Source organism: Erigeron canadensis, chromosome 2, assembly GCF_010389155.1.
Source record: "Erigeron canadensis isolate Cc75 chromosome 2, C_canadensis_v1, whole genome shotgun sequence".
Taxonomy (NCBI): Eukaryota; Viridiplantae; Streptophyta; class Magnoliopsida; order Asterales; family Asteraceae; genus Erigeron; species Erigeron canadensis.
In genome coordinates this window covers 25,556,487-25,571,819 of record NC_057762.1, presented here as the reverse complement: position 1 = coordinate 25,571,819, position 15,333 = coordinate 25,556,487, and the positions used below count along the sequence as shown (strand labels likewise).

At 31.8% G+C, this 15,333-nt stretch overlaps 2 protein-coding genes across 2 annotated transcripts; one reads left to right on the top strand and one right to left on the bottom strand.

Moving 5' to 3' along the window:
- Window positions 1–6,336: 6,336 nt before the first annotated feature.
- LOC122589716 (dehydration-responsive element-binding protein 2A-like) lies at window positions 6,337–7,831 on the bottom strand. Its single transcript, XM_043762041.1, has one exon. It carries the CDS (start codon window positions 7,718–7,720, stop codon window positions 6,539–6,541), a length of 1,182 nt encoding a protein of 393 aa, XP_043617976.1. The 5' UTR covers window positions 7,721–7,831; the 3' UTR covers window positions 6,337–6,538.
- Window positions 7,832–13,070: 5,239 nt separating this feature from the next.
- On the top strand, window positions 13,071–14,804 carry LOC122587957 (PKS-NRPS hybrid synthetase cheA-like). Its single transcript, XM_043760108.1, has 4 exons — window positions 13,071–13,094; window positions 13,497–13,565; window positions 13,756–14,226; window positions 14,325–14,804. Exons 1-4 carry the CDS (start codon window positions 13,071–13,073, stop codon window positions 14,802–14,804), a joined length of 1,044 nt encoding a protein of 347 aa, XP_043616043.1.
- Window positions 14,805–15,333: the final 529 nt, after the last annotated feature.

Below are 15,333 nucleotides of genomic sequence, written 5' to 3'. Positions count from 1 at the left end.
TGAAAGAAGTTGGACATAGTGTAATTAGACTTTGTTAAGTTAGAAGTAATGTTTGATAAGTCAATCTGTCAATTTAGAAACCCAAATAGCATTTAACGTTCGTTAAGACCCGTTAGAGAAAAGGACCCAACCCCTGTTAGAAAAAAAGACCTGATTTGCAACATTTTTGTAACTTTTGTTAGACACTCAAACAGTTAATTATCGTTAGCTAATGAGGATCTTCATTGTAAGAGTATTAGAGCTTAGAGGCATAAGTAGTAGAAGGAAGAAACGAAAATTAAAGAAAGTGCTGAAGTGCAAAAAGTGAAAAATAAAAATAAAGAGATAAGTATAAAAGGAAAATTAAAAAAGAAACCCAAATTTTAGATTCTGATGATATTTCACAATAATCTACTGTATACATTAAAAAATAAGAGCCCAAAGGCACCGGGTTTATGAGAACAAATGGGATTTAAAATATTAGTATAATAAAAGTTGTATATAATCTCTTCGTTGAAACTAATGCAGGGTTTTTAGGATAGTTTTTTTTTTTTTTTTAAAGTAAATTTTACTTTAGACGTGTATGATGTGTGCTAATCATATAACGAAAAAGTCCCGCACTAAGTGGATTTTGAATAGCCTTTATTACCATACCACCTCCTTTATTGGAAAATACCGTCGAGGAGAACCTATCAAGGCTCGAACTAGAGACATTGGAGTAAACTTCCCCGAGACCCCACATAGCAGGTTTAGTGAAACACGATAGTTATTATAAGAGAAAATTACATTTTTGGTACCTCAACTTGGCAACTTTTGCACTTTTAGTCTCCAACTCAAAAAATTGCAACTTTCATACCTAAAGTTTTGTGTTTTTTTCAGTTTTGGTACCACGTTCATACGGTGTTAAATCTTGCCGTTAACTCCCTCACGTGACAAACACGTGAGGGGTATTAGTCTTTGACCCCTTTTTTTCTGAAAAAATTACAGTTTTGATACCTCAAGTTGTCAATTTTTTCACTTTTGGTACCTTAAGCAGACAACATATTTTTATTACACTCTCCAATTTTCATCTAACACATTAGCACCTATCAAAGAACACACATGATTTATTATTTTTTTTAACGACTCCTAAAAAAACTCTCAATGGTGTGTATCTATTCTTGACATATTATATGTTTTTGGTGTAATTACGGGTGATGGTGGAGGAACCGAATGCATCGGTGGATTGATGGCCGGAAAAAACTCATGTCACGGGAAAATCCTCTCTGGTGGTGTATGATTCATATAAGAGATCTGAATCCTCTCACCCTAAATTGCTCCCTTCTTTTATTGAAATATGCTACAAACGACAGTTCATCGGAATATACTACAAACGAGATCTTAACGGAATCTGCTACAGATGAATATATTTGCTACAAACGAGATTAGATCGGAATCTGGTGCATGGTGGGGAGGGAGATAGTCGGCAACCTTTTCTGGTGGTGTATGATTCATATAAGAGATCTGAATCTATTTATGCATGTTTATGTATTGGATTTGGTATGGTATAAAGATATACATGTATACATGGATTCATATGAATGTGTGTTGATTTTTAAGTGTGTGTTGTTTGATATATGCTAATGTGTGAGATTAAAATTATAGAGTGTAATAAAAAAAATGTTGTCTACTTGAGGTACCAAAAGTGAAAAATTTGACAACTTGAGGTATCAAAACTGTAATTTTATCAAAAAAAAAGGGCCAAAAGACTAAAATACCCCTCATGTGTTTGTCACGTGAGGGCGTTAACGGCCAAATTTAACGCTGTATGAACGTGGTACCAAAACTGAAAAAAACACAAAACTTTAGATATGAAAGCTGCAATTTTTTGAGTTGGAGACTAAAAGTGCAAAAGTTGGCAAGTTGAGGTACCAAAAATATAATTTTCTCTTATTATAATAATATAATTTGGACGTTAATTTGTCCCACAGATTAGTTAAATATTCACACATTATCACCTGACTACTAAATATATACTCGTAGTATACTACTATAAATATAAAAAGAAGCATATTCACAAAATTCTATGAACTCCTCGTACATTAATACACGTGAAACCGTATACACGTGGATCTAGTAGCATCGAGACAACACTAATACGTTCATTGCTCATGATAACTCTCAACAGTCCACAGGGGATCCATTTTCCATTATCTACATGACTAAAAAAATCCCAAAAATCTTGGAGAATCAACTACAAAAGCATGATATATCCTTTAAAACGTCACATATGTGATCAGTTTCTTACAAACATGTTATTTCTAACGAACAACCAATTTTTTATTTTTATTTTTATTTTTTTTTCTCCATTAGACTAAAGGGTGTGTTTGGATGGGGCTTTTTAAGGGCTTTTAAATGGCCGTGGCTTGAGGCTTTTAAAAAATAATTTTATCAACCTTGTTTATAGAGGGGAGCTTGAAGATTCTACTTTGAAAAAAAGAAGCCCCAATGGGCTTCTAAACCAAATCTACTTGAGAGAACGTTAGAAAAAAAAAACCCTTGCCCTAATTAATAAAATTACCCATCTACCCAAACTCAATCACAGTTTCTTTTCTTTTTTTTACATGATCAGTTAGTTTTCTATACAAATTTATCTTGCTAATATTGTAGGTCTCATATTCACCTTCTCTTCATCACTTGCGGTAACTAATCTCTTTGTATATATATCACTAATCTTAATACCCGTACGATGTACGGTAGTTATATAGATTGTATCATAAAAAAATTCGAATATGCATCATACATGATTCGTGAAAATGAAATAAATTGTGGTTAAAATAAACTGATTGAAACAAAGTTATGATAAACAGTAATGTTAAATATAATATATGTCTAGTTAAAGTTTTGTATTTACTTAAAATTTTTGCAATCACCTCAAAATCAGATTAGATTAGAACATCTCAATTTTGTTTTAGTTTATTGGTTGATTAGATTAGAACTTTGTTATTAAAATTCAAGTTCAAAATAATACAATAAAGAAAGATACGACAATACAACTACGGACATATAAACAAAACTTAGCATTTCACATTATTATTATATACTTGCATGCACATAACAGAATTGTTAGTTCAAACAAAATAACAATTCTGAGTTTAAACACATATATCTAAATTAAAATTGAATAGCACCTTTTAACTATAAACACCAAAACCTGTTGCAATTCGGTATTTAGGTTATACGGTATGTCGACTTAAACAACCCCAACTACGTGAAGACATACATATTTAAATAGATAAACTAATAATCCTATACAAATACTAACTCATACTATTAATTATATTTTTATACAAGTTAGAGTCATAATTATTTAAGGTAACTACAAAAAAAATAATTTACTTATATTGAATTTAGGATAAAAAGGACCCATGTAACTTAAAAATTATGCCCAATGTCGATTAATGAATATTTTAATCCTGTTTTAATTTATTGATAAATTAGATATGTTTTTTTCTTCCTACTAATTGATTGTTGTTGTTGTCTATCCGTATGTATAACAACTTTTTTTATTATGCTTTTGATTGATTATTTTTAATTAATAGTAGAGTCGTAGTTATCATTAATTGTTTGCTTATTTGTTTTATTTTGCTTTTGATCGATTGTGTGCTTATAATTCTATGTACATGATCTCATTTACATCCCAACGTTAATTTGATTGTCTAACTAGTTGTCCAGTACTATGAATCCATAATGACCATGCATTTTATTAATATTTATGCATTTATATATTTACAAAAGGAACATTTATTGAATTTGAAACTTTCCAGTAGGTCATGTTTTATAAACAATATAATTATTTTTATTTGATATGATGTATATAGATGGAACAGAGTAACGATGGATCAAAGAGAGACGACTTTGTTTGGACCGATATTGCTATTATTTCTTTGTGTGATTTATTAAATAGGTATATAGAAAGAAATGGTCGGACTGCCACAATTTAGTGTGCCACAATAACTTTTAACCGTTCACATTCATCTCTTCGAAGTTGTATTGAAAGATCATTTGAAGTTATGAGGAAACGATGGAAAATACTCAGAAGTATGCCACAATTTAGTGTGTAAACTCAAATTGACGTTATTATTGCAACATTTGTTTTGCATAACTACATCCGTAATAATTCTAAAGATGATTTGGTGTTTACGGAATTTGATCAACATCCAAATTTCGTACCGTGTGATGAACTTCCTGATGTTCGTAGTCCATACACAAATGATAGAGAAACTTTTGAAGGAACATCTAATGTGATAAAACAGATCGCAATGATATAGCTACTTTAATTTGGATTGCACGTGGTCGTTAAATTTATTACGAGTTATATGCTACCGTTTATTTAAACGTATTTAAAGTTACATATTATGTCTTTTTGTTTTGTGAACTTATTACTTTATTAGTGGTATTTTTATGAGTTTTTTCTTCAATATATGTTTTTGTTATAACATTAAATTTCATGTCCATTAATGTAATTTTACATTTTTTAGCTACATCTTCTAACTTGTTTGCCAAACAGTTTAATATAATTAAAAACTTTAGTTTTACAGCCCCAACTTCTAGCTCAAGCTCCCAGCTTCAATCCCAGCCCTTAGTTTCAGCCACAGCTACTAGCTCCAGCTACTTTCACCATACATACCCTAATCGAGTTTTCGGCATGATATATCGTATAGGCCTCGAGTTTTTGGCATGATATATTGTATAGATCTTACAAAGAGATCCTTCTATCACCGAAATATTCGAAAGAGACTCGGACCCATCATAGTTGAGAAATAAATACCTAGTTATTTTTAAATATGTTTATAATAGGACGAGATGGGTACCCACACAATGCGGCGGCGATGGCGGCAACGGATGGTGCTAATGGTGGTGGTGGTAACGATATGGTTATTAATCTAAAAGTAATTGACGTAAATTATAGTTTAGTTATTTTATGGTTAAGGGATATATCTTTTGTAAATAAATTTATTAAAAATATTATAGAGATATTAAGTAAAAATATTTAAATTAATTAATAAAGGAGATAGATAGTTTGGATAAATAGGGTGTAAACTATTTTAGGGATATATTTGGTAGATTTAGTGTGTGAGTTAGGATTGTGCTGAAAATTAAGAGTATTTTGGGTATTTTAAAGATGAGAGGATAGTTTGTTTATCTATATCTATATCTATAAAATCTTATAAAGCATTTTGTCCTTTTTTAAAATCCCAAAAAATGATCTTCTTTATTCACTAATTTAAACATCTCTACATAATATACCAATAATACCCTTAAATCTTAACCACTCATTTTTTTCCTCGCTTCCCAAATCTCAACCACTCATTTTTTTCCTACTTTTTCATAAATGTGAAATCATTTTATTCCTCTAATTTATTCAAATCTTTTATCTCAAAAACCTATATCGATAAATTATAAAAATTATATGGGTGTTCTTAAAATTTCATGCTCTTTCATTAGAGATGTTATTCGATATACTTTCAATGAATTTTTAAATCCGAGTATAGAGCCCGTACGGCTAAGACATTTGGCTATCACACACTCTATGACTTATCACTTTTTATAACCTATCACTCGCACCTTCTCACCGTCGCATTGCACGGGTACTATTGCTCGTTAATATAATAAAGATATATAGACTACAACTTGAGACTTATTGTAAAAAACATATCTACATGGGTCTAGACCATTTGATGACGGTTACATCACAATTAATTAGTAGTATTACTTAAGTTGAATTCCGCGTTGAACAATTAGGAATCGCTCGATATTAGAACAAGAATCAATCGTAGCAAGTACAGAGCATATCAAAGCACACTAGACTTAAGCCCATGCCCAAGTCTACACTCGATCAAAGATGGGATGGTTTGGTTGATCTATGCGCACGCAAGAATGGCGTGATGGCTTTGTTTGAGTGGCACCAAAATTGTTTCTTATGTTCTTGGAAGAAGTGATGGTTGATCTTAACCGTTTATTTGTCATTCTTGAACTATTCACAAATTACAGGTTTGAATCTCGGATTTCCAAAAATCTTGAACCTTTTTACAAAATACAGCTTTCAATTCCATTAAATCTCAAAAATACGATATAATATCCGATTATACTACATACATTGATAGAATTCCCGAATATTTTAGATAAGATGTCTATTAAATGTGAACACTATGTTAAAACTAAATATATTAATCTCGCGTACAATATAAATCTGAATATACCTAGAATTAAAGTGTCGAGAAAAATAAACACGAAAGATATATATATGATTGAAAGGGCAAACAAAGTCGTCATTTCCAGCTTCAAACTATATAATATTCTTGTAAAATACCCATTTATATACACACCTTTCTCAATAATATATAGCCTAGATATAACTTAATACCATATATGAAGTTTAAATACTTATACGACTCATACTCTAGATTAAAGAACATTTTACAAATTGGTATTTCTAGTCATTATCCTAGTCCTATCTATAACGACGACCAGCAATTACATTCTTAATTAATAGCTTAATTCTCAAATTAGTGCTTAATTAAACTCCCAAATCAGGTCCCAAATTGAACCCTAACTCTTGCAATGCAAAGTTACTGTCTTCGGGCCGTCCAGGCATCAAAAAATCGAACCCATAATCAACCGCCGGAATTTCCTCATAACCATATTGCCGCATGTCTAGGTTCGTCGGCTGCTGCTCGTCGAACCACATGTTGTCGAGCCCTTGGAACCCATCATGATCAACATTAGTCTGCTCTGGCATTGAAAACCCGAACCCATAATCTGCCATCGACCCATTAGTAGTTTCTTGATGTTGATCGTTAAGTGTTCCGTTCTTAAACCAAAGCTGCGATGCACCATTCGACTCGTTGAATCTGACTACACCCGTATTTTGAGGACGTGATTGACCCATCATTTCAAGTAACTCTTCCATATCAAACATCTCATTAACATGAATATTTTGAATCTCTCTAATATCTTGAAAATCAACATCTTCCTTCAACTCAACCGGTTCTTCTTTTACTAATCTAAAATCTTTAAAATCAAAATCCTCAACCGGTTCCTCTTTTACTTCATTTTTAACCATGTTATTAAACAACAAATTCCCATTTTCGCATCTCGAATCCCCTTCGTCTTTCGAAATAGCCATTTTTCGTCCTCCACTCGAACTATATTTAGTATCCTCAGAATGACTACAACTAGTCATAGTCGAGTCACAACTAGACGCACCGGCACCGGCACCGGCACCGGCACTCATCATTAACGAATTATTATAATCGTTCATCGACCGACAATTCGGTAAATTTAGCCGGGCACATGGCCCATACATGACTCGAGCGGTTTCATCATAAGCTAAAGCAGCCTCAACTGCTGACCCAAAAGTTCCTAACCATAACCTATTACCTCGATTTGGTTCTCGAATTTCGGCTACCCATTTACCCCAAGTTCGTTGTCTAACGCCTCTAAATTTACATCTATAGTTTTCGGGTCCTCCTTTACCTTTCATACAACCCCTTTTTGAACCTTTTGCAGGTACTTTTCGGGCCGGTTTTGATCTTTCGTCTAATGACTCGATTTTTTTGTTGTATTCTTTCCATTTTGCTATTGTTTCGGCTACGCCTTTTGGCCCGTCTCTTCTAGTTCTTGCTTTTCTTTTTCTAGATGAATCTATTGTTGACGACAACGTCGTGTCAAACAGTTGATTTGAATCTGAATAACCCATTTTTGTATTTCTGTAAAACAAATCGAAAACAAAATATGATCAGCACGGATAAAAGTTAACAAAAAAATAATGATATTGTGAACAATAGTTACAAAAAAATAAAATGAATAAAGCTATATTGACACAAGAAAGAACGGAGTTTTATAAGTAAAAATATAATATAATATGCCAATATATATAACCTTTTTGATATGTATAAAAATGTTGAGAAAGTAAAGTGCTCACACGGACTTAAAATAAGAATTAATTGATTGAGAGAAGGCCATATGGGACAGTTTATTACTTGGAGCCGAAGCAATCCACGACGTACTAGGCAAATTTATACATAAATGGAAAATAATTATTTTTCACTTGGGGCCAAAGTTGCCTTGTTCCCAAAGTTTCTATTTAAGCTTATCTTTTAAAATTGATTCTATTCACAAAAACAGATTTTTTTTGTCCAAATGATTAGAAAAAGAAGGCCTTACAAAAGAGAAATTAGAAGAAAAAAATGTTTATTAACTTGAAAAAATGTTGGTATTAAAAATGCAAAATTGCAAATAATGCAAATTATAAAATAGATCTTCAATGGATAACTTTAAGAGCTCATATACACTTGCCAAAATTTTAATAAAATGATCAAATTTTACGTTCACAAGCTTTTAAGGGAAATTATTTTAGTAAAATTACTTCATATGATTCTGTCAAAAACTACTAATGATTTGTCTTTAATTTATCATAAAAAAATCCATATCAACCTCGGCTTAGGTACGACTTATTTACAAAAGTCTTAGATTTCAAATTCCATAAATCCTTTTACGATTTTATATAATATAAAAAAAAAATCATGAAGAAAATTATACATGTGATTTTCACATACAATCGAAATGGATTAAAAAAAATTTATCAAAAATTGAGTTCCTGAATTTTTTATTTATCTTGAATTAGGCTTTTTTTAAAAAAACCAAAAAAATAAAAATAATAATAAGCACACAATTAAAGGAAAAATAAGTTTATCTCATAGTGAAAGGGTGAAACTTGAAAATGTAACAATTTTCATATTCATTCATAAAATAACTAAAACATGAACTTATGTATAGTATACCTGTTGATAAGCATGTTCAACAAACTAATCGAAAGGCTACTTCAATTCACTTGGCAGAAAATAAAAGAATTTTTGTCTGTAGAAATTTGGCTTTATCCGTGGAAATTTGATATAGTGCGTGTGTTTTCGTAACTTCAGAGAACAGATTTCGCAAAAGAAAATGTTTGACAATATATATATAGGATAGCCTTCTGGAGACATGTAAAAACACTTTTATGATATGATAAATTTAAGTATTGGCTAGAAATATAGAATGACGTGTTCCATGATTTGATGGATTCGTGGCTTTAGTAGCCTCCGGGTGATTTGACACATGGCACTAGAAATTAGGTCGTGGTTGCGGCTGTGTTTTCTAGTATGTGTTTATCCTCTTTCTTGCTGCCGAAGACTCTCTTTCCTCCTATTTTTGTTCCTAAACTTCCATTGGAATAATGATGAAGTTCTGCACGTATCTTAAATAACGAAATATTGATATACTCGACAGAAAAACTCAAGACTTGTCATCCCTAATTAAAAGTTGAACTCAAAAACTTAAATAAAATCAAAAATATCTGATCAATTTGACCGGTAGAAATATCAATATCATCATATGTAGAAAATGAATACGCAATAAGAGTATAAAATTGAAATCTTATTTTTCAATAATGGTAATGTGAAAAAATTTGTTTGTGCATTAAGCAGTAACACAGTCATTTTTAGTAAGGAGAGTAATATTTATACAACAAAATTTTGTGTCATTTATAACAAAGGTACACATTGTATTATGCAGTGTACAACTGTATTATGCACGACTTATTGTAGATAGATAAAATTTGTTGTAACAATATCACTTTCCTTTTAGTAATGGTATAAGTCAGAATCAATTACATTGAAACAAAATTTTTAACACAATAAAAATTTATTGTTTAAAATTAAAAGCGCTATTGAAAAGATCTTATACCCTCATACACCAAAGTATGTTTAGAAAGTAGTTAGTAGTTGTAGCTTATAATAATTATAGTCTTTAGTTGAAAAAAAAGAAACATAATTAAAAAGAAAAAAAATATATAATGTGACAAAATCTGAACGGTAACATGGGTTATGACGTAAAAAATGAAATGTAAAAAAATCATAAAAAAAGTAATATAATAACTTGACATTTGTCATATTAAATATATTTTTTTAGTTTTTAAAGAATTTAAAAGGACAAACAAACAAAAACCATTGTATAATAAATACAGATAAATCAAATCATGAAAATAAAGATAGAAAAAATAGAAAACAATTTTTACTGTTTAAAAGTTTATCATATTAAATAGATAAACTTTATTTAATTAGAAAAACAGACAACTATGCAACTACCTTACAATGTGCTTCACTTTTTTATAGTCACGCTCAATGTTACTAATTTATACTTCTATACTATATTATAAAAAGAATAACCATGTTAAAAGTTACATGAGAAAAAAATATCTAAAACACCCTTAATGATTGTATTAGACTATTAGTCCTTTACTTATTTGATATCTTTATTGACCATTTACATCAATTACTTTAGATCAATTATGTACACCACTCGAGACTGCATCTACCACCAACAATCCTTCCCCACCACCACATTACGCGGAACCGTGCTAGTAGTAATAAACAATTACTCCCTCCGTCCAACTGAATATGTCCTACTTTGAATTCTTAAAGTCTTATTTTAAAAACTTTGACCTTAAATATTATGATTTGTATCATATAATACTGTATTTGATAAAAATTACTAATAAAAAGTACATCTAAAAGCCAATAAATATATATACTCTAAAAGTCAATAAATATATATAAAACTGACACAATTTAATTTGTTGTTACAGCTACCAATTTCCATTTTTTTTTGTTTTAATTATATATATTTAAAACTGACACAATTTAATTTTTATCATCTTTTAAGTCAAATGCTTTAACAGGTTTTTGTCAGACTTTTGTCCAGCTTTTTCTTAATATGAATAGTAGTTTTTATCATCTTTTATTACCTTATTAATTTTTTCATAATCTGTAACTGTTTGTTTAAATAAAAGAATAATTTTGAAAAAATAAGATACAGTTGGAGAGATACAGCTGTGTAACTTCATACCAGTCAAATTTTTGAAAACATAATTTTGTTTAAAAAGAGAATTAGTTTAATTGTAATTTTGGAACAATAAAATACACAAATAAAAATTAAATAAATGAATCAACTAACAAATATAATGCACTATAAATAGTGAATTAAAACTATCATAATGAAATTAACTACAAATTAGCAGTAAGAAGGTTAATTTCTTTCCAGATTTACTTTGTATTATGTACATACACTTTACAACAAATATACAAACATAAATCTTTGAGGCGAAAACTCCGGCAAGCACCCATTTTCCGGCGACAAAGCTTGATCTTTAAATACTGTTGGTGCATTTTAAGCATAAATGGATAAATAAGACATCTCTTAGGTTTTGATAATGTTTGACAATATGCATATCATTCTAAACTGCTATAAATATTGATTTAAGCATTCATACGCTATTCCCCGACCAAAGTTTTTGCATTGCAAAGTTTTGGTGTAGCAGCAGCCTCGGCGGATGATGTTCTCCATTGGCGGACGATGATCATCATTGTCCGTAGATTGTCTGTTCCGGTTTCAGGTTCTAGTTTTGTCGTCCAGCCTTCGTACGATTTTTCCAAGACTTAAAACTTATTTTCCTTATCTTATACCATCATATTAACAGGTTTGAATTTGTCGGATTTTAAAATTAATGACTTTCATTTTTAACTAAAACTTGAGGCTATATTTTTTCTAAGTATAGAAAAGTCAAAATTAGTCAAAGTCAAAATTGAAGTTTTTAAAGAAGTTAGTCAACATCTGGAAATTTGATTAAATATACCAATAGTAAATCTTATCCTCTCTCTTTTCTTATTCCATCTTGTGACTTCACCTTTTTCAAAAACCCTCCATATTTGGCACTCCTTTTCTTCTCTTTATATGCTACAAATTCAAGAACACATGAAGAAGGTAATTTGCTCATGCTTGTGGGGGTCATACAAGGAAAGATTCCTGGTCTTTGAGAGGCTCAAGAACATCGGGGGATGATGCAGCGTCCGTCGATTCAAACGGCTCAAAATGTTCTTCCTTCTATATATTCAGCACTTGGGAGTTTTTAGAGGCACCTCTTGCTTCTCAATCACTGAGCTGATAGCTGTAATATCATCAAAACTTTCCTTTCTAAATCAATATTGGCAAGAGAGAAAATTTGTAGTGAGGATACTATTAAGTGTAATAGTGAGAGCCTACAAATTTGGTTGAACACATTCATTCTTGTGAGAGTGATTGTAGTATACTCTAGTGGCTAGAGTTGTGCTTGTATCTTGAAGTGTCAAGAGTTGGTTGATTCCTAGTGGTTAGGAATTATTGGTATCTTGAAGTGTCAAGATTGTATGAACGGATTCTTCACCGGGCTTGAAGATTATAGTGCTACAAATCTCGATTAGTGAATCGGGGAGCGGATTAAGGCGAATTCGTTAACATTCGCCCCAACCACTATATATTGCCGTGTTCATGTGTTTGGTGATATTTCTCTAACTCTATCTTCTAAATTGTTGTGAGTTTTAATTTATATTGTCTCATCATTCATCCTTTCACAAACTAAACTTTAAGACTTAGTTTTCTAGTTATAAGTATTCAAAAAGAAGTTAAAAATTGGTATAATCTATTCACCCCCCTCTAGATTACACTTACAAATACATATATGTATACATATTTCCATATGTGTATCTATACTTACTGAAAACGACGCCTAGTCTCGACCACCTCCGGCCACCGCATGTGACAACCTCCGGCCGCCGCATGTGACAACCTCCGGCCGCCGCATGTGACAACCTCCGGCCGCCACCACTTTCACCCACCTCCGGCCACGACCACCCAACACCCTTTAAGAAACACACTTTCAGATCTAAAAAAAAAGCAAAAAACCGTCGTCTTTCAGCCACTTCCGGCCACGACCACCACCACCATCTAAACGAAGCAATCAACAGTCGCCACTTTCACCCACCTCCGGCACCAAAAATAATTTCAGATCTAAAAAATAAGCTGTAAACCGTCGTGTTTTACTTCCTTATGCCACGACCACCACCATCTAAACAGAGCAATCAATAACCGCCACTTTCACCCACACCCGGCCACGACCACCGAACACTCCAGCACCAAAAACACTTTCAGATCTAAAAAATAAGCCATTAACCGCCGTCTTTTAACCACTTCCGACCATGACCACCACCAACCACCACCATGTAAGCCGGATTTGAGAAGGGATAGAAAAAGAGGGTCGGCGGTCGGTGGTTTTTGGGGTGATAGAAGGCGGTCGGCGGTTGGAAGAGGGAGGGGTGGAGGATTTTTTTTGGAGAGAGAATGGGAGGGTTTTCTTTGGGAAGAGAGAGAGATTTTTATGGGGAGAATGGGAGAGCGGCTAATCTACTTTTCTTTGTGATAAAAATAATATATGGATTTTTATTTTAAGGGTATAAAGGAATTATATATGTAAGAGCTTTTTTTAAGGGATATTTTTATAAAACTCATTTTTATTTATGAGTATTATTTTTTAATCAATCTAACATTTTTTATTTTTCTTATAAATAAGATAATTGTAGGAGTGTATTTTGTATTTTTAATTTTTTTTATCTGTATATAATTAGGTGTCCAGCAATCATCCAATGGAAGACAATAAATTTGTTATGATTACACCAGAATTTTTCACTAATAAGGTATATATATATATTATATATATATATGTATATAGTAATTGAGTATTTTTTATTAAGTGCATTTATTATCTTTATATTTATATGTTTTCTATTGCATTATTATTATTAAGTAAACTTGGTATAGTTATATTTATATGTCTTAAATTTCATGTTCTTTCGATTAAGTTTAACACGATATAATTTATTTTAGGTGTTCAGCTCCCGGGAAGAATTGATGAATTGGGTAAAGGACGTGGCATACTCTGTTGGTGTCGTTGTTGTCACCAAAAGATCGAACAGTTATCTTAGTGGTTTCGTATATAAAGTTGTACTCATGTGTGATCATGGAGGCAAATATAAACAAAAGGGTTCAATTAGAGCTCCCCGCACAAGAAAAACTGATTGTCTATTCGAATTAGAAACGAAATATTCAGATGAATATAATTATTGGACGCTAACAGTCATATGTTATGGACATAACCATCGCCCTTTACAAAGCTCGGAGGGTCATCCATATGCACAACGGTTAACTCAAGATGAGTTTAGTTTGGTTGAAGAATTGACAGCGATGAATATGCCCCCACGTGATATTTCATCAAGGATTAGGGAGAAGAATCTAGGTAATGTGTCTACAATAAGTACGATCTACAACGCATGCACTAAACTTCGCATGGTCGAGCAAGTAGGCAATTCTCCAATGCATGTTCTCATGGCTATTTTTTTATTTTTATTTTTATTTTTAGAATCTTGTCATTTTAAACATTCAAACGTACAATGCAGGTTCTCATGGCTATTTTGCATTCTAATAATTATGTTTATGAATTTTCTACAACTGCTTCAAACGAGCTAGAAAATTTATTCTTTGTGCATCAAACATCATTCAATATTTGGCGTGCATTTCCACATGTGTTGATTATCGATGCCATGTACAAGACCAACTATTACAATTTGCCTCTAGTTGAGATTGTTGGTGTAACGTCGACCAACAAGACATTTTCGATAGCTTTTGCATTTATACAAAAGGAAAAGACTGCTAACTATACATGGGTCTTAAACTGTCTTAAGTTGACATTAGACAGTTGCATGTACTCACGTGTTATAGTTATAGACAGGGAGTTGGTTCTAGTAAATGCATGCAAAGAAATTTTCCCGGATGCTGCTCAATTACTTTGTAGAATTCACATCAGCCGGAATATTTTCGACCATTGTAGGCAAACTATTAAGTCAACCCGTGATTGGTGCAACTTTAATGCGTTATAGAGTAAACTAGAGAAGTCTACAACCATGGATGTTTACACGGAAAATTACAATCAACTTCAGTCACTATTGACAAAAATATCCACGTATGTTTTCTATATTTACATTTAACATTTTTTTTTATCTCTAACTTTTTTTTTTCTTTTTATATTTCTCATACATGTTTACCTTAACATTCAGGTGTTCTTAAGTATTTGAATGAAACTTGGTTGGACAAATACAAAGAGATGTTTGTGTCTGTGTGGATTGATCCACATCTCAGTTTTGGAAACAACAACACCAATAGAGTAGAAAGTCAACATGTGGTCCTAAAAAAAATATTTGAAATCTAAAAAATCTACTTTGCATTAACTTGTGGGATGTATTAATCGTCTCGTACAGTCGCAACATACGGCGATAAAAGAAAGCTTTGAAAAAAGCAGAACTGTCGTTATCAGAAGCACAATCTACGATATTTCAAACTGTTGCGTGGTTTTGTTTCGAATGAAGCTCTCAATATAATTCTAACGAACTATCATCAAGTGGATCCTTC